This window comes from Bufo bufo, chromosome 4, assembly GCF_905171765.1.
Source record: "Bufo bufo chromosome 4, aBufBuf1.1, whole genome shotgun sequence".
Taxonomy (NCBI): domain Eukaryota; kingdom Metazoa; phylum Chordata; class Amphibia; order Anura; family Bufonidae; genus Bufo; species Bufo bufo.
The window spans coordinates 269,813,217-269,832,609 of NC_053392.1; the positions used below are offsets into that span (position 1 = coordinate 269,813,217).

Consider the following 19,393-nt stretch of genomic DNA (forward strand, 5'->3'; position numbering starts at 1 on the left):
CTGTCACTAGTGGGGTACCTCAGGGGTCAGTATTGGGCCCTATTCTCTTCAATATATTTATTAATGATCTTGTAGAAGGCTTGCATAGTAAAATATCAATTTTCGCAGATGACACTAAACTGTGTAAAGTAATTAACACTGAAGAGGACAGTATACTACTACAGAGGGATCTGGATAGATTAGAGGCTTGGGCAGAGAAGTGGCAGATGAGGTTTAACACTGACAATTGTAAAGTTATGCACATGGGAAGGAATAATGCAAGTCACCCATACATACTAAATGGTAAAATACTCGGTAACACTGACATGGAAAAGGATCTAGGAATTTTAATAAACAGCAAACTAAGCTGCAAAAAACAGTGTCAGGCAGCTGCTGCCAAGGTAAATAAGATAATGGGTTGCATCAAAAGGGGCATAGATGCCCGTGATGAGAACATATTCCTACTACTTTACAAATCACTGGTCAGACCACACATGGAGTACTGTGTACAGTTCTGGGCTCCTGTGAACAAGGCAGACATAGCAGAGCTGGAGAGGGTCCAGAGGAGGGCAACTAAAGTAATAACTGGAATGGGGCAACTACAGTACCCTGAAAGATTATCAAAATTAGGGTTATTCACGTTAGAAAAAAGACGACTGAGGGGAGATCTAATTACTATGTATAAATATATCAGGGGTCAGTACAGAGATCTATCCCATCAGCTATTTATCCCCAGGACTGTGACTGTGATGAGGGGACATCCTCTGCGTCTGGAGGAAAGAAGGTTTGTACACAAACATAGAAAAGGATTCTTTATGGTAAGAGCAGTAAGACTATGGAACTCTCTGCCTGAGGAGGTGGTGATGGTGAGTACAATAAAGGAATTCAAGAGGGACCTGGATGTATTTCTGGAGTGTAATAATATTAAAGGCTATAGCTACTAGAGAGGGGTCGTTGATCCAGGGAGTTATTCTGATTGCCTGATTGGAGTCGGGAAGGAATTTTTTATTCCCCTAAAGTGAGGAAAATTGGTTTCTACCTCACAGGTTTTTTTTTGCCTTCCTCTGGATCAACTTGCAGGATGACAGGCCGAACTGGATGGACAAATGTCTTTTTTCGGCCTTATGTACTATGTTACTATGTTACTATGTTACTATATCACACCCCTCTGTGTATCACACCTATCGATAGCACACCTATACTAGTCCTTAAAAAGACTTTTGTGGCCCTATTAGCTAGCGTTTGGTGTCCCTGCTCCACACAGCAACCTCTCCCTACACTGGCGAAAGACTGAATGTAAAATGGCGGCCAGATCAGGTTTATTTATAAGGTAGGCGGTATGTCCATGTGTTGAAATGTCTCAATTGGCTGTCCTGTACCACCTGATGGATGTGTCATGGGTCAAAGTTCTTCACAATGTAAAAAAATATGGCGGGCGCGAGTATCTCCTAATGTTCGCATGTTCGGCGAATCGCGAACATGCAAAGTTCGCCGCAAAACGACCACCGGGCGAACCGCAAGGCCATCTCTACTCAGTGGTAGTTAGGCCATATCTCTGCCTTTGTTTATTTGATTTCATCCGCCTTGGTATAAAGGGCGTTTTTTATCTTATCTCTATTAAAAGTTAAGTCTTATGGATCCTATAATAATTTTGTTTGATGTTTTACACATGTTTATTATATATGAAAGGTTAACTGAGCACTGGAAAACTACTGTTGCTAATAGTTTCACACAATATTTCCCACAACTGTATTTTTTTTCTTTGTTTCACAGTTCAGTTCACAGTTGGATCACTCCTGTTTTAATTTATGTATAAATCCAGCCTAGAAGTACATAATATATTAAACGTAAGCCATTATATAGAAAATATTTTTGCCTTCTTTAATGTGTTCTCACCTTTTCTCCTGTCAGACCAGGGGGACCTCTGATTCCAGGTGGGCCAGCAATACCCTGCAATTTAATTAATAAATATAATATCAGATCAATATATTGATATAAACTGTCTGCCGCTAAGGACAGTGAACAACAACAGTCACATGCTGCATTCGAACACAACACTGTGCACATCACTGACAGACTGATTAAGCACGTCATCTCTGCTGTTTGTAAAGGAACAGTACTAGAAGAACTAGATTAGGGCTGGATATATATATATATATATATATATATATATCAATTTATTTTATTTATTTTTCATTTTAATGAGAATCCCATTTTAAAATGTTTGGCTTCCATTGCTGGGTATGCAATTGCATGAATGTAATAACAGGACAAAAATGGGTAAAGTGTTTTGAGAAACAATTTAATTAATAGTACAAAATTAGTTATGATTTTACTTCACTCACTTTGAAACCAGCTGCTCCTTGCAGTCCCTTGAAACCAGGATCACCACGGTCACCCTTTAGAAAACAGTATTTCCAGTCAATTATTATTATAACTTTAATAAACCGCTTATTATGTCAAAAGTGGTTGCACATGAAGTGCTGTACATAAATCTGAACAAAAGTTTGAACAATACTAATCGTTATTTGTTATTTGTTTCGCAGACACATGTGTTGCTAATATATATATCTATACATTTTCAAATTAAAAAAATTTTTGTATTCATGTTTATATCATTAGATAGTGTAGGAAGGCGCAAGGGACCGTCGTTGATGGAAGGTATGTGTCACCGAGGTTCCTGGCCTCGGTGGAGTAAGAGACAGTTTTCATGTGTCAGCAGCAGTTGCTGTTTGACACCTTGCTATTTAGTATAGCTGTAATAGCTGATCCGGGACAGCTCTTACTGGGAGTAGTCAACGTGCTGGGTGGGTGAATACTCCCCACGTTCCAGGCCGGGTCTTGACTGGCCTATATAAAAAAAAACAGCCAGCAGTGTCAGCTGGTGGTAATTACGTCTTTCTCTCTGTCAGAGGGGATCTGGCAATCGCTGGATTGGGATCTGAGCCATGTGCTAGGCTGGAGGCCGGAGTTTGGGAGGCCTGCTCTGTCCTGAGCAATGCCGATCGGGTGTGAACTAACACCTAGGATAACAGGTGACTCTTTTGCTGTATGAACTGTCTAGGTGTGAACGAACACCAAAACTGCAAATGGACTGTCGTACTGTTTTGTTGCCATAAGTGTGAATAAAACACTGAAGTTTTTGAGTTACAAACTGGTCTTTGCCTCTATACTGCGTCCGCTTGTCCTGTCTAACAGAGTGAATCCCCACAATAGATAGATAGATAGATGGATAGATAGATAGATAGATAGATAGATAGATAGATAGATTGATAGATAGATAGATAATAGAATTTATTTAAATATTTATATATTATTATTTTTTATTTAAATGTAATTTTATGCATACATACCCTTTCACCAAGTATACCTCTCTGACCCTTTTCTCCCTTTATGCCTGGTTCTCCCTAAATAGCAAATCAAACATAAATGTGTTTTTTTTTAAATATGAAGGTAAAACAGTCAGACCACACATGGAGTACTGTGTACAGTTCTAGCCTCCTGTTAACAAGGCAGACATAGCAGAGCTGGAGAGGGTTCATAGGAGGGCGACTAAAGTAATGACTGGAATGGTTAGACTACAGTACCCTGAAAGATTATCAAAATTAGGATTATTCACTAAGGGGAGATCTAATAACTATGTAAAAATATATCAGGGGTCAGTACAGAGATCTCTCCCATCATCTATTTATATCCAGGCCTGTAAGGTTTGTACACAAACATAGAAGAGGATTCTTTACGGTAAGAGCAGTGAGACTATGGAACTCTCTGCCTGAGGAGGTGGTGATGGTGAGTACAATAAAGGAATTCAAGAGGGGCCTGGATGTATTTCTGGAGTGTAATAATATTACAGGCTATAGCTACTAGAGAGGGGTCGTTGATCCAAGGAGATATTCTGATTGCCTGATTGGAGTCGGGAAGGAATCCCCCCTAAAGTGAGGAAAATTGGCTTCTACCTCACAGTTTTATTTTTTTTGCCTTCCTCTGGATCAACTGGCAGGATAACAGGCCGAACTGGATGGACAAATGTCTTTTTTCAGCCTTATATACTATATTACTATGTTACTATGATATATATTGTAATTGAGCAATTTACTTTAATCCCTGGGTCACCAATTCTTCCATAAATTCCAGGATTTCCACGGACACCCTAGTGCATCAAACAAAAAAGAAAAGAAAACATATGACCTGTGAGTTACATATACATTTCACAGAGGAACCGACAGAGTAATGAATGGAAACGAGCGTTGTTTATTCTCAGTCATTGCCCATGTAAAGGGGTCCTTGGGACCTTGATATCTTCAGATACCTGACCTATTTTTGTTCAAAATTGGTGTGTGTAAATGTCTAGTTGATATCATCTGTCAGAAAACTTGTTTGATGTGTGTAAAAATTAGATTACATTACACTAGCAGATAATGTGGCAGATTATCGCTAACGAGTGTTCACCGCGCAATCGGAATCTTTCAACAGGTCTAAAAATCATCACTTGCCGGCAGCAGATATTACTGTCTAATCACAATCTGCTGCTGGCAAACAATGATTCAGTATGGGGACGAGTGATGGCATTACTGTGAAGGAGATCGCTGTATGTAAATGCAGTGGTCTCCTCCGCTGATGAGCAGGCGATTGCTGGGAAGAAATGATTCCTTCCCGACAATCGCCTGCTTTATCTGCACATGTAATATAAGCCTTAGTGTAGTAAGCATCTGAAAGATGTCTGAACGACAACTCCATTATAGGAAATTGAATGTTTTGGGTTTTATTTTAGGATGACTCAACTCAGACCAATTTCATTATTTGTAAAAGCTCTTTTACATGGCCAGAGGTTTGGGAGAATTATGGATGGGATGCAAACACTTATTCTTGATAATTACGCTGTGCAAAGGTGCCACTGGTCACCCATCTTATGAGCATACACTCTTTTTAGGATGATTGCATCTTGTATGTGGCACGTAAAATCATTGATTGGTGGCATCACATTACCCTGAATGAATGATCACAGTTACCATTATTCAGTCGATCATTGCTGCATGTAAATGAAGCAGGCAATGATTGGGAATAGACATTCATAGGAACATTTGTTCCCCACCATGTCCGCTCTCCTGGCCCATGCTAAAAGGCTTTCAGAGCTGTCTGATTGGTCGAAAATCTGTGTATGTTTGGATCCTTTTATACAAAAGGAGAATCCAAATATTTATCTGGGGCAAATGTTCCTATGACCTCTAATTCCCAATAACTGGCCAGTGTAAATTTGCCGCCAATCACCCAATAAATGGAAAAAACATTAATTTGTTGGTTCATCATTTCTTTCATGTGGCACCTAAAATCACAGTTTTATAGGCAGCAGATCACTCTGTGTAAGTAGGGAGGTGCTGCCGACAAACAATGAATTTGTATGAGGATGAACAATGGCCAGTGGTGATCATTCATCCCTATACTAACGATTGCTACATATAAATGCAGCTCTACTGTAGTTGAAGGACTGTTCCCAATCATTGCCCTTTTTCATCGACCCATATACTGTACATGGGCCCAAACCAAGCTGTACTCATATTAGCTCTATACGAAAATATCAGCTGTATATAAAAAATACTAATTATATTAAAGAAAACATGGATAATTCTTACTTTTCAAATAGTTCTGAGAGCAGTCAGACTGAGAATGTCTAGAAGACAAAGAATTTGATAATTACCAAATTTCCTACATGTCCAAACTCTCCTCGTTCTCCTTCATGCCCTTTCTGACCCTAAAAAAGGATAGAAAGCTTTTCAAATTCTGAATGATATTTTACTGTTTTCACAATTTTGTCGTTTAGGCTTGCCTTCTACCTTTGCTCCTGTAGGTCCCTGAAGGCCTACAACTCCATGTTGCACATTTGGAACACTGAGGAGAATTAGCTCCAAGGCTCAGCTCTGCAGCCCCCAGCACACTAGAAAACAGAAATATAGGGAATTTAATACCGTGGTAAAGTAAAATATTACTATCAGAATTTATCAGGATTTTAACCTTGCTTTATCCTTCTGAGAATGAAAAGGTGAAATATATTAAAGGGGTTGTGCAGGTCTATAATATTGATGCCGGTCCTCAGGATAGGTTATCAATATCAGATCAGCAGGGGTAGACTCGAGGGAGGCGCGCTACCTCTTCAAACAGCTGATCGGTGGAGTTGTCAGGAGTTGGAACCCCCTCCCCGATCTGATATTGATTACATATCCTGAAGATAGGTCATCAATATTGTAGCACTGCACAACCCCTTTAAAGGCAGTTAGTAAATACTATAAACTATAAATATATTTAGGGATACTGAAAACCATCTAGCAAAATAAATTTGTATATAATCTATCAAGCAAGCCTTATGAAGCTATTTTATCAAAAATCCATTTCCATGGATCAACTGGCAGGAAAACAGTCTTTTTTCAGCCTTATAAACTATGTTACTATGTTACTGCAACCAATTTATTGTATTATATGATGCTCAATATTACCACTACCAAACTGAGATCTGGCCTGTATCCAAGGTTAACACGGCTATATACTCACTGATCATACAGCTCACAACATTGCTCCCTCAATGCTTTCGCTGGATCACAGTGGATTTCAAGCTGCTGAATGTCAACTATAAACACAAACATTTTAAGCAAATTCATTATTTATATTTAACCACTTCATTACGGGTGATTTTCCCTTTATGCTTCATTTTTCACTCACTGCCTTCCAGGAGTACTAATTTATTTATTTTTTTACCATTCACATAGCTTGCTTTTTGCAGGACAAGTTTGTACTTTCTAATCCACCATTTATTATGGCATCCAATGAAGTGGGAAACTGGAAAAAATTCCAAATGGGGTTGTGATTGGAAATAAAATGCAATTCTACCACAGTTTTGTTTTTACAGTGTTTCTATATAGTAAAACTAACCTGCTACCTTCATTCCCTGGCTCAGTACGATTACAGCAATACCACAATTTGTATAGTTTTCTTGTGATTTGATACTGGAAAATAGTTTTTTCTTCTTATCACCATATTCTGACCCCCATAACTTTTTAATATTTACATCTATGGAATTGTGTTAGGGTCCATTATCTGCAGGACGATATTGGGGTTTGTGTGACTTTTTGATCACTTTTTTATGACATTTTTTTGCAAAGTGAAGCAAAGAAAAAATGGCACATCAGCCATTTAGATTTTTTTTTCTGTTACGCCGTTCCTCGTATGGAAATAAATACTTTTATATTTTAACTCTACAGGCATTTTCAGATTCGGCCATGCCTACTGATGTTCTTATTGTTTATCTATTTTTAATGTAATTTTGGGGGAAAGGGGATGATTAGAATTTTTTTTTTTTACATTTTTAAAAACATTTTCTTTTTTTAGGCCCCAAGCGCCTACAAACATGCAATCGTAAGAAAATTCTGTATAGTTCCATGCAGTGCTGCCACCCTGAAGGCCTGTATTGGAATATACTAGTAATAGAACTGGCAGCTTCATACAGGCTCAGGTCTATTACTACTAAGAAACACCTTCCCGATCTCATGAGAAAAAGGCATTCAGCCTGGGGATGTGTGCACTCTGAGCTCTCATCTGAGGGATTAAATGTCTGCGCTAGCTCCACTGTGGAGTGGGCGCCATCTTATAAGATCCTTTCACTGATGTAGATGGCAGTAAGGAAGTAGTTAAGATTTTGTTATTATTGGAATATTTTATATAACAAACATTACTCTTGGAGAAAATCTAAATGGATAAAATGTTTTTAATTAGGCAATGTATATAAGTGTGTTTTGTTGGGTACTAACTCCCAATTCTGTTCAGCTATCTTACTCCATATATTGCTTACCATATGCAGAAATCAGTATGTTCACACAATGGATTTTGAAAATGCGCCTATAAAAATTCAGTGTGGAATCCAAATTTTTTATAGTGCGCTCTTTGCAGTTTTGACGACGTTTTTCACACTTATGCCTTAACCAACGCATGTTTACTTCAGTACAAAACTGCAGTTTCAGATTGTGATTTATAGCTGGATGTGCATAAATATCCTTGTAGAAAATGCGGAAAATAACGCACAAAACTATACAGAGCATACATTTCCAGGCATTTCAATGGGAGATTTAATGCAGGTTCTGCCTCCAGTTAGGGCGTGGGAAAAAAAAAACACGTGCTGCTTCCAATTGAAATGAATGGGAGGTTGTTCTGAGGCCAAAATCAGCGCTAAAAACTTCATGTGAAATGGCAACCAAAGTTTTTAATCGGAATCTGTAATCAGAAAATTACATTTTTTACTCTATGTTAAACATATTTTTTTTATTTTCCATTTCTCTATTTTATATTTTATTCATTTGCTGTTATGAATTGTAATCTTGCATACAGCGAATGATATCAGTTGTCAGTAGTAACGAAGAGTGCATACAAGTGCTGCTGCTCATTATCCACATCCCGCCACTCATCCTCCTCTTTGTACTTTCACTTCGCTCCATTACTACACATTAGCTGATATTTAGCTGTATGTAAGATCATAAAGACAGCAGCTAACTGGCTTTGAAGTCATCGTCCAGTGTTTATTAGGACTATTAGGACGGGTTTTATGTGTGCCAATAGGACAGCGGCCAGATTTCCCCTGTTGCATTCCCCTTAGAGACAATGAGCGTTCCCTAACAGCTCATAAACAATCATTATAGCTAAATTTTAATCAGTTTGATAAAAACGTTAGCTTAAATGAGAATTTATGAGCTATCAGGGGTTCAGGTGAGAGGTCCACAGAGCGAGTTGTCTGATAGATTCACGGTGTGAATCAGAAAGCAAGGCAGTCTGTAGATGCAGTGAAAGTGAAAAACTGTCGGGTTAAAAACTGTTAAAATTATTTACTAAAGACCAAATGAAAAATTGGCCCAATCTTTAGCCCAAAATGATTAGAATTCATTGATTTAAAAATGCCTCCAAAGCTTTCAATAGCCTTTAGATCCACTTTGTGAAACAAGTCTGGTATTACTACCAAAGGGACGGAGGGTGATTCTCCTGGTATACTTGAAGTGAAATTTTCTTCTTATGAGGTTTCTGCTCTGCTATTGTAACTGAACTCACTTCAATACAATCGAAAATCATCTTGGCATCTCTCACTTGTTACACTGAAAGACAATTTATGCCATTTCCCATCCAAAAGTATTGTAGCATTACTAGATGTATGGAAATGAAGAGTCCTGGTTGGCGAGGAGTACAATAAGCTCACAGTAGGTGTGTCTTTATTTTAAATAAAGTCCAACTTTCTGTTTTTTATTACTATCGACGATTTGCCATAAATTCCAGACGCCCTGTTGAATATTTGATAATATTTTAAATGTGGCTAAGATGGAGTATTCTGCTGGCAACCCATTTAGGGGGAAAGCACTAAATATAGAAAGACACAAAACCAAGTTAGTAGGAAGCTTTGTTTCACTATTTTATCAATATTTTGGAAATGAATTGCTTATTTGGATTGGCTAGAAAACATTTATAGAAAAGTTATCCACAACTAAATGAAATAAAGGATTTTCCAAAGGACAAACAGACCATGGTAAGGGCTTGTTCACATCACCGTTATGTATTCTGTTATGGCTTTCCATTATAACCATGAATCCATAAGACGGAAATGAAAACGGAAACCTTTAGAGGCATTCCGTTTTGATCCGTCATAATAGAAGTATATGCAGAGCATAACGGATCCATCTGGTTTCCGTTATGCTGGACGGAAAACAAAGTTCTGTCGACACTGAGTCGCAGCCAGCTGTGGTCAAAAACCGCACTGCCAACTAGGCAGCAGCTGCCTGATATTTAAGGGGGTTGTCTCAACTCAGACATTGGTGACATCGCTAGGTTATGCCCCCAATGTCTGATAGGTCTGTCTTTAGGACGGTGCCTGCAAAGTGAAGGAGGGCACCCGCACATGTGCATCTGCTCTACATTCATTCCTATGGGAGTGTTGAAAATAGTCCTGTGGCATGCTCAGTCATTTTCAGCAGTCCCATTGTAATGAATGGGAAGCATACTGCAAAGTGTGCACTGCTCATGCACCGTCAACCTCCATTAATTCCTATGGTAGCGTCGAAAAGAGCAGAGTACTGGCTCAGCTATTTCTGCCATCCCCATAGAAGTGACTGGAGCTGTGGCCTTGCTTGCGGGGTGAGCTTCCCATTCATTTCAATGGGACTGCCAGACATTTTGGGCGCTCCCATAGGAATGAATGGAAGGTGGCTGCGCATGCGTGGTGCACCCTCCTTCACTTTGAAGGCTCTGTTCTAAAGACAGCGATACGCCCCCAATGTCTGAGGTGCAATAAGCACTTTCTCTAATGAAGACCGCACTGTATAGGCAGTCTGAATTCTTAATGGCCGCGCGGTATTGATGGTGCCTCAGAGCCATTAAAAATTAAGACCACCTATACAGTGAGGTCTTCATTAGTTAAATATGAGGCAGCTGCAGCCTAATTGGGCATGCGGTTATTGACCACAACCGAATCACGACCGTGCCATGTGGTCATACCATTATAATGTCAAATCAGTCACACCATGTCGCAGCACCACATGCCCAGGGAAATAAAATATTGACACAAAAACAAGTGGGAAATTTATCATTGTAGGTGTATCAGAGGTTACTTTTTAGACTGGAGCTGCTATACGAACCTGTGCTAAATTTATGAAAATTGTGCACAGCAATAATAAATTTGATCAAAGTTCTATGAGGTTGCACCAATTTCAGTAAAAGTACACCTGGGAATTCCTGGCTTGGCGTTGTGACTTTTTTGCAACTTTTTAAAAAGTTCACTAGGCAGGTAGTGTTTGGTGCTGCCCCTGGAGTACTAGGAATGGGTGGACTGCAGATATATCTGCCGCTCTCCACGATTTAGGGCTTGTTAGTATCATATACGTATGATCGATTTATAGCCTTTGGAGACTTCATGGTGACCAGATTACACAGTTTTGGGAGCTATTTTTTGTAAGTGTTAATCCCTTTGAGAAAGGTACGCACGACAGACTGAAGCATCATATTTATCTGGATAGCCTTTAATGAATAGAAACTGAGAAGGATTACAGCAGGCAGCCGAGCTAATGTGAAGCATATCATTTCATAAGCAGTGAGATCTTATTCAAGTGTCATTCAGGAAGTCTACAAAGTAATGCCTTTAGTGCCGCAAAAAACCACAGAAATGCTAAATGGCTTTCTAGTTCGCCAAACACAAAAAAAAATAAAAAAAACAGACCAATAGATTGAGAAGTTTTGCTGGAATATTTGTTAATACCTTTTTTTATTTTTCAGGTGTGCCACTGAACTTATGCGGATAGCTGGTAAGTCTGGTTTAGAACCATTGACTACTTTTACATCTGAAGTTGTCGAATAGCGAAGTTCACTAATAAGATCATATACTGTGAAAATAAGAGAAGCAAGAATACATTTTTATTGCATAGATTGCAAATTTCATATTATTGCAATGCTAAAGGTTGGCTATGTAGTTAAAGGTACTGCGAAAAGGCATCAACAAATTACTTATTTGAAAACTCAAACAAATACTTATTAAAGGGTTAGTGCACACATTGTGCTAACATTTTTGTTAGATCATACAGTGTACCTTAAATAACAGAAATTAAGTAACTCTATAAATAGTCCTAAATAAAAAATACATATTCTACCATTTTCTATAACTATCCCTGTTCTGGAGGTATACAATACTTGAATCCCAAGTCTACAGAACCAAGCTTCTTTTTGGTGCTCTACATTCAGTTCAATAAAAGTTCTGAGGGTAACATGTCACATGTGAAATGGAAAGGCAAATGCAGGTGCAAAACATTTGTCTCTATGAGGCAAAAATGTGCAGGTCTGAAGCCCACAGTATGTCCCTTCCGGGCAAAGTATTGAGGGCTACTATACAATAAGGGAGCACTAAAAGGGGTAGGAAATGTCAGCAAATAATGCTTATTAATGTCTATTCTTCATATAATGAAAATGTGTACAGTTTTCCAAACTACTTTCTTTGTTAAGTCCTTATAGCTGTCACTCAGTAGGGACATTTATTATTTACTCCCAGGGGATAGAAATCTGCCCTGATGGTGACTATGACACAGAGGTACTCCGCTTATTACATGGTGCTGCTCTGAGGAGGTGTACCCCTCTGTCATGACTGAACATAATTTATCCCTGGTCTCCAAGGGCAGCACATAAGTGCCCCTTTTAATTCCATGTGATTTATGCCTCCAGCTCCACCAACCAGAGTGCCCATTATAAACCCCCCAACTTTAGGCACCCGAATGTACTATGACTTGCTAGGGAAGTCACTTTGGTGGAACAGTGGGTTAATGCATTGGTACATAGTGAAGGCTACATAAAGCATGGCTAGTAGTGCCAATAAAGGGAGCAGCGGACACTTGTTGCAGAATCAATGCTGCAGTATTGCAGTTCTGGGGAGGTTGGTACAGATCTTCATGTAACCAATGTGAGGATCTCACACTCACATGAACCAGCACATAGTAGCCAACCCACACCAGCTTTGTGGCTGCTGAAGTCAATGGTGATGGTGGATCACCTGATGAGAGTGCTGTAGCATTGCTATCCAAGGAACAAGGAGGCCTTGATGTGCTGCTGTAGACCACTAAGTGCAGGGGGAAAAGTCACTAGGCAGGTAGTGTTAGGTGCTGCCCCTGGAGTACTAGGAATGGGTGGACTGCAGGTATATCTGCAGCTCTCCGTGATTTAGGGCTTGTTTCAGCCTCTACTTCAGACACTGAATTATCATCTTACCTAAAGAATGAAGCATCCCTTTTATTTACACCACCTTTGGTCTAACTATTTTTACTTGCCACATTATAACATTTTTTGGTTGCGTAATTGTATTTCACTTTATACTTTTTGTATTTCTGCTTTATTTCTTTTTTAGTAAATAATAAATTAAACAAATGACAAATAAGTAGATAATGAGCATTTCTCTTGTATCTGTTGTTTCCATTTCATTTGTCACATAGTTGCCATGTAATATAACAATTTATTGAGTAATTTATTAAATGGATATGCATGATGAGAGACATGACTTACCAGAACTAACAGATTCCTGGCATTTTACAAGGCCTAGTAAAGTAAGAAGACAAAAGAATCTTGGAAGTGTCATCTTCACTTTTTCCATTAACACATATCTAAAACCAAGAGCAGTACATTGAACATGTTAATAATAATAATAATAATAATAATTAGAATTAATAGATTTCAATTAGTAAACTATGAGGCTAATTATAGAACCAAAAGGATAAAACATGAATGTTTTTTTCCAGAAACTGATCCAGAATAGTTTACAAGATCAGCAAGACACTCTTAAAGGGTTTCTACCACCACATTTTGATCTAATAAGCTGTCAGACACTAGCAATCTGCTAGTGTCTGCTGTACCTAACCATGCTATTGTAATCTCTTTCTGTGCAGCGGTTACCCTAAAAAACGTAGTTTTATTGGTATGCTAATGAGCCTCTAGGTGCTATGGGGGCGTCTTTTCAGCACCTAGAGGCTCCGTCAACTCACCATTTCTGCCGCCCAGCGCGCTCCAGCCCGCCCCCCTCCTCTAGATTGACAGACTACTTCTCTGCATCTTCGCCGAATTCTCGCGCCTGCGCCGTGTGCTTCTGTATTTGGCGCAGGCGCAGTGACTGTCTCCCTGCGTCGGCATCTTCACTGCGCCTGCGCCGATTATGGCGCAGGGAGCAGTCCAACAGTCACTGCGCCTGCGCCGAATACAGAAGCACGCGGCGCAGGCGCGAGTGGGCTGTCAATCTAGAGGAGAGGGGCGGGCTGGAGCGCGCTGGGCGGCGGAAATGGTGAGTGGACGGAGCCTCTAGGTGCTGAAAAGACGCCCCCATAGCACCTAGAGGCTCATTAGCATACCAATAAAACTACGTTTTTTAGGGTAACCGCTGCACAGAAAGGGATTACAATAGCATGGTTAGGTACAGCAGACACTAGCAGATCGCTAGTGTCTGACAGCTAATTAGATCAAAATGTGGTGGTAGAAACCCTTTAAGTTCATTTATCTAAATGTAACACATGGTACTAGTCAACCTATAACACTTAAATGAAAACTCCACTCCATTATAATTAGTTGAATAATTATGACTGAATGTCATGAATACCCAACAAACTAACAGACAATAAACAGATGAAGCAAATACATAATAACTAGAAATGTGCAAACTTCTTGAAATTAATTTCTGGTCCGATTCTAATGAGTCAGTCAGATTTGATTTGGGTGCGAAATAAAGTCGACCCATATTAAAAGTGCTCCAATTAACCTGAAAATGTGTGTATGCCACTCTGAGGTCTGTTAGGACGCATATTTTTTTTCTCTTGACTTTTTCTCTATTTTATTTTTTATAATCCCCCCTCCCATTTTTAAGCACTTTAACAGAAGAACAGCATTAGTAATGTCAGAGCGATAGTGATATATATAGCTATGGGCATGGTTGACTGTATTAACAAAAACCCTGTTTAAAAACACACTACACTGTCAGATATGTTAAGCTTTAAAAAAAAAACATTCCTAAACTTTCCCTTATTGGGGGCAGATACCTATTGGTGTTTATACGCATACACCAAAAAAAGGTAAAAAAATATCATGCCTTAGGTATTCCCCGCACAGTCACTAGGAAAAATGAGAATCTGGGGAAAAGGGAGGGGGAAGGGATAATATTTAACTTTGCTGCTTTCTCTTCAGAGCTTCCACATGTTCTACATGTCCTCTACCAGCCGCCCAATATTTGCTATGTGCGGAGAGGAGACACTCACAATCCTGTCCTTTTCCATCTGCCAAGTGAGACTTCCCCCAAGGTTCATTGTCTATGGCCCACTCTTGTTTGTCTGAAGTGACAACATGACAGTAGTGGTCAGCTTATAATGAGCAGTGTGGCTGCTCGACTTCTCCAGCACTTTCACCACATGCATGGAGTCCCAGCATCCTTTGATCTTCTTTGTACCATCTCCAGTTTTTTTTACAAGGATTACTCCAGCAAAACCATGATCCAAACCCCAGAGATAGACGGAGATGCCACCATGAAAATACAGGTTTCTGTACTGGTCGAATGCGTTGTTGGCTTTTGTAACGGATCTCCTGGCACCCCGACTGGGTACCTCCGTTGATGGATGCTCCTAGTGCTTCCCGAGGGCTCCAAGCACTCCGCTTGACACCGTAACCACCACAGGAACAAGAAACAGGAACAGCTCTTACAAGAGCTAGGGGTTATAGCCAGTGGAGTATACAGCGTATAGCAATCGCCACACACATGAGACGAGGCTCTCTCTTGAAGGTAAAACAGGAACTCACTTTATTGAAGATAAACTCAGTATATATACAGTTCAAGAAGTCTAACAACATAATGCAATCAACCATGAACAACATGCAAACAGACATCTTCACCCCCTCCATAAAGAAAGAATAGGGAGAGAGGAGACACATGTGATGGGATTATCTCCTGAGTGTATCAAAGGTTAACTACTCATCTAGGAGTCGGCTTCTCCTAGAGTCAGATATCTTAATCCCATCACTAACACATTCAGTGGGAGTCTCAGTGCAGAGTTAACCCCTTTTTGTGTTGCTGAATCCACATTTTGCACCTTTAATGGGCAATAGGAAATATGTGGCATATAAATTCCACACACAAATCAGGGTTCATAGTTCCTTGTAACCCCAAAAGGTCTGAGGGGGTCTCCATAGTTCTGGGTCCATAGTCCGTAGGAAGAAGGCTGGCCCTCAGGCTTCTCCAGCAGCTCCAGTGACGGTTCAGTTCGTCACAGCTTTCATCTCCAGCTTGCGCAGACAGGAGGACGGCATGGCTCCCTCTTTCAAGAGTCAGTCATACTTATTGCTCCACATTGACCTGTAGGAGTGACCATCCACCTTATGCCGAGGGATCTTCAGGGGCTGGTCAACTGAGGACAGGAGATCTTCACAGAGACTGGGTACCAATCAATGAGGTCACTGAGGTCGGGCAGGGAGATGCCTCTTTAAATACAAGGCATGGTGCTGGTCACTCGTGGCTGCGATAAGTGATGGCCAGGCTCTCCAATGCTTTTACAGTTCACTATAGCTGTGCCCCATATGCCTAGCGGCGCCTCCTCTTCCTCAAGAGCTCTGGGCCCACAGGATATATACATTTTAATAGTTTTTTTCATTTAGAGAATTTTTTAATACCCTCTTATAATATAATACACAGAGACCCTGCTGCAACATATAACTTCTATGCATCTGAATCTCACAGCAGGGCACCTTAGTCAGGATAGCCAGGCAAGTAGAGTCATCCTGGACAGGAAATAAGCCAGGTGTACTGCCCCAGGTGTACTCAGTTACAACCTTCTAGTCCTGGTGCAAAGTTTTAGTGCAGCAGAACTGATTGAATACTTTGGCAGATGACAGCAGGCAGAGCTTAACCAGTTCCTGATCACCTGTTGGTTTTATGCGTCCGAGTGGTCATCCTTCATTTCTGCACGGACATTTTAAACATTGTTGCGCAAATCGCAGAAGCAATAGGAGCAGGGATCCCACTGTCAGTGACAGCAGGGCTCCCAATTAAGAGGGCAGGGATGGTTTCTCACTGTCCCCACCTTCTCCATTACTCTAAGCACATTGCTCTAAACAATGGCACTTGTTGCTCTGGTCCCAGAAGTCATCATCGCCGGGAGTCAGAAGTCTGCATGAGCTGTGGGTCTTAGAAAACCCAGGTCAGTTTTGCGACGAGGTTATACGATTTCTATTACAACAGAATTTTTTCTTTTTGATGGTCAGTATTTTCTTCAAAAGTCAGGCGTTTCGATTGGTGTAACATTTTTGCCAATATTTTGTCGCTTTGTGAGAAAGAATTTTTCCTTTTGACACATGTAATCCTTTCATATCCTACATTATCTGCTATGCTCATTATATCGATAACTTGCCCATCATTTGGAGGTGTTGTGAAGAGACTGTAACAGAGATGGAGGCTTATTTTAATTGTAATCCCTTTAATCTGTTATTTACATAGAAACATAGAATGTGTCAGCAGATAAGAACCATTTGGCCCATCTAGTCTGCCCAATATACTGAATACTATGAATAGCCCCTGGCCCTATCTTATATGAAGGATTGCCTTATGCCTATCCCATGCATGCTTAAACTCCTTCACTGTATTTGCAGCTACCACTTCTGCAAGAAGGCTATTCCATGCATCCACTACTCATCAATTAAAATTTTGTCATTATGCTTGTCAGGCTAATTTTTTGGATGTTAGTCTCATTGAGAATTGTATAACAAAGGTGGTTTAAAGTACTATTCATCATAAACCAATGTAAAGCAATACTATTTTGGTCATGCCGCCCCCAAGCATGTTATTAAAAATATTACTGTGGGGGAATTTATTTGTGCCAAACTAAACTGTTCCACACCAGAGCATTATAAAAGGGAAACAACTGCTATATTCTCCAAACTAAAGTTAAGACATGATTCAGACTGGAGTTTGCCGCAAGTGAAAAAAAATTGCAGATGGTAGGAGCTAGTGCAGTGACCAGGCTGCAGGGGCGCACATGAGTGTTGGTGGCCGGATGGGCGCAGTAGTCGCACTGATGGTTTCCTGAAGCTCCCTGGGCTAGCATACATTGAGGCTAGGGGTGCACTGGTTCTGGGGTTTTCCTGCCTGATGGCGATTGAGGTACCCTTGATGTTGCTGTTTAACGGTACGAGGCAGGGTCCAAACTGTCATGACAAAAGCACCTTGCTGTGGAAATGTATTGTGGTATAATGATGAGACCGGTCTTGGTATACCAGATCCACAGCACTTTCCTGTAGCCGGTCAGCAGGTGATCCACAAAAGAACTATTCATGTGAAATTCAGGCGTTACAGTTGATTTGAGTAGTTCCTAAAGGTGGTTTATGGAGGCCAGCTTCACTCTCTCTTTATCAGACTGGTCAATCTCTCCTTTTCCCGGCCTAAAGGGATGCACTTTCTCTATCATCAGATATATATAAGTATACAATATCCTCAGAGGGATACAGTCTATGAACAGGGGCCTCTCCTGTCCTATTTTATGGTGGGCAGCTTGTAGCTTACAGTGTTTCCAGCACATGCAGAGGAAGCTGTAGCCAGATTAGCGGCAATTATTTTCTTTGCCAAAGTCCGCAATCCTTTTCTGTAGGCTAAACCTTTAATAGATCTTTTCCCTTCTGAGGGCGGGCACATACATTGCTTGTGGGCTGTAGGGGAATGGAATCTCCCTACAGGAGCTGCACCTTCCTGCTCTGAGGTGTTCACTCCTCAGCCGTCAGCAATTAACTGCAGAATCTTCCTCCTAGAGATGAAGGGTGGAGCCACCGCCGACTTCCCTCATGGGACTTCCCACTCCCTATACAACCTTGTGGGATTTGTACTACATGTACAAATTATATAAAATACAATGATATTAACACTTTCAATGCTTTGCAATGTTTTTCTGGACACTGCACAGGGATTATCTCAATCATAACATCTGGTCATTTTTTTCAGTCTGTTTTAGTCTTGCAGCATTTGTTATACAGGGTGGGCCATTTATATGGATACAATTGGAATAAATGGGAATGGTTGGTGATATTAACTTCCTGTTTGTGGCACATTAGTATATGTGAGAGGGGAAACTTTTCAAGATGGGTGGTGACCATGGTGGCCATTTTTAAGTCGGCCATTTTGAATCCAACTTTTGTTTTTTCAATAGGAAGAGGGTCATGTGACACATCAAACTTATTGGGAATTTCACAAGAAAAACAATGGTGTGCTTGGTTTTAACGTAACTTTATTATTTCATGAGTTATTTACAAGTTTCTGACCACTTATAAAATGTGTTCAATGTGCTGCCCATTGTGTTGGATTGTCAATGCAACCCTCTTCTCCCACTCTTCACACACTGATAGCAACACCGCAGGAGAAATGCTAGCACAGGCTTCCAGTATCCGTAGTTTCAGGTGCTGCACATCTCGTATCTTCACAGCATAGACAATTGCCTTCAGATGACCCCAAAGATAAAAGTCTAAGGGGGTCAGATCGGGAGACCTTGGGGGCCATTCAACTGGCCCACAACGACCAATCCACTTTCCAGGAAACTGTTCATCTAGGAATGCTCGGACCTGACACCCATAATGTGGTGGTGCACCATCTTGCTGGAAAAACTCAAGGAACGTGCCAGCTTCAGTGCATAAAGAGGGAAACACATCATCATGTAGCAATTTCGCATATCCAGTGGCCTTGAGGTTTCCATTGATGAAGAATGGCCCCACTATCTTTGTACCCCATATACCACACCATACCATCAATTTTTTTGTTCCAACAGTCTTGGAGGGATCTATCCAATGTGGGTTAGTGTCAGACCAATAGCGGTGGTTTTGTTTGTTAACTTCACCATTCACGTAAAAGTTTGCC

General features: G+C 40.4%; 1 protein-coding gene and 1 pseudogene across 1 annotated transcript in view; both read right to left on the bottom strand.

Moving 5' to 3' along the window:
* Positions 1-13,108, bottom strand: part of LOC120999156 (collagen alpha-1(IX) chain-like) — an 81,279-nt gene extending 68,171 nt beyond the window's left edge. Inside the window, 14 exon segments of the mRNA XM_040430031.1 lie at positions 1,876-1,929; positions 2,325-2,378; positions 3,333-3,386; positions 4,076-4,129; positions 5,675-5,728; positions 5,811-5,849; positions 5,851-5,911; positions 6,523-6,598; positions 7,701-7,713; positions 9,004-9,093; positions 9,095-9,223; positions 9,225-9,363; positions 11,252-11,375; positions 13,036-13,108. Coding sequence (XP_040285965.1) covers positions 1,876-1,929; positions 2,325-2,378; positions 3,333-3,386; positions 4,076-4,129; positions 5,675-5,728; positions 5,811-5,849; positions 5,851-5,911; positions 6,523-6,598; positions 7,701-7,713; positions 9,004-9,093; positions 9,095-9,223; positions 9,225-9,363; positions 11,252-11,375; positions 13,036-13,108 — 1,014 coding nt within the window.
* A 1,603-nt stretch (positions 13,109-14,711) lies between these two features.
* LOC120999157 overlaps positions 14,712-19,393 on the bottom strand; it is a 55,179-nt pseudogene continuing 50,497 nt past the window's right edge.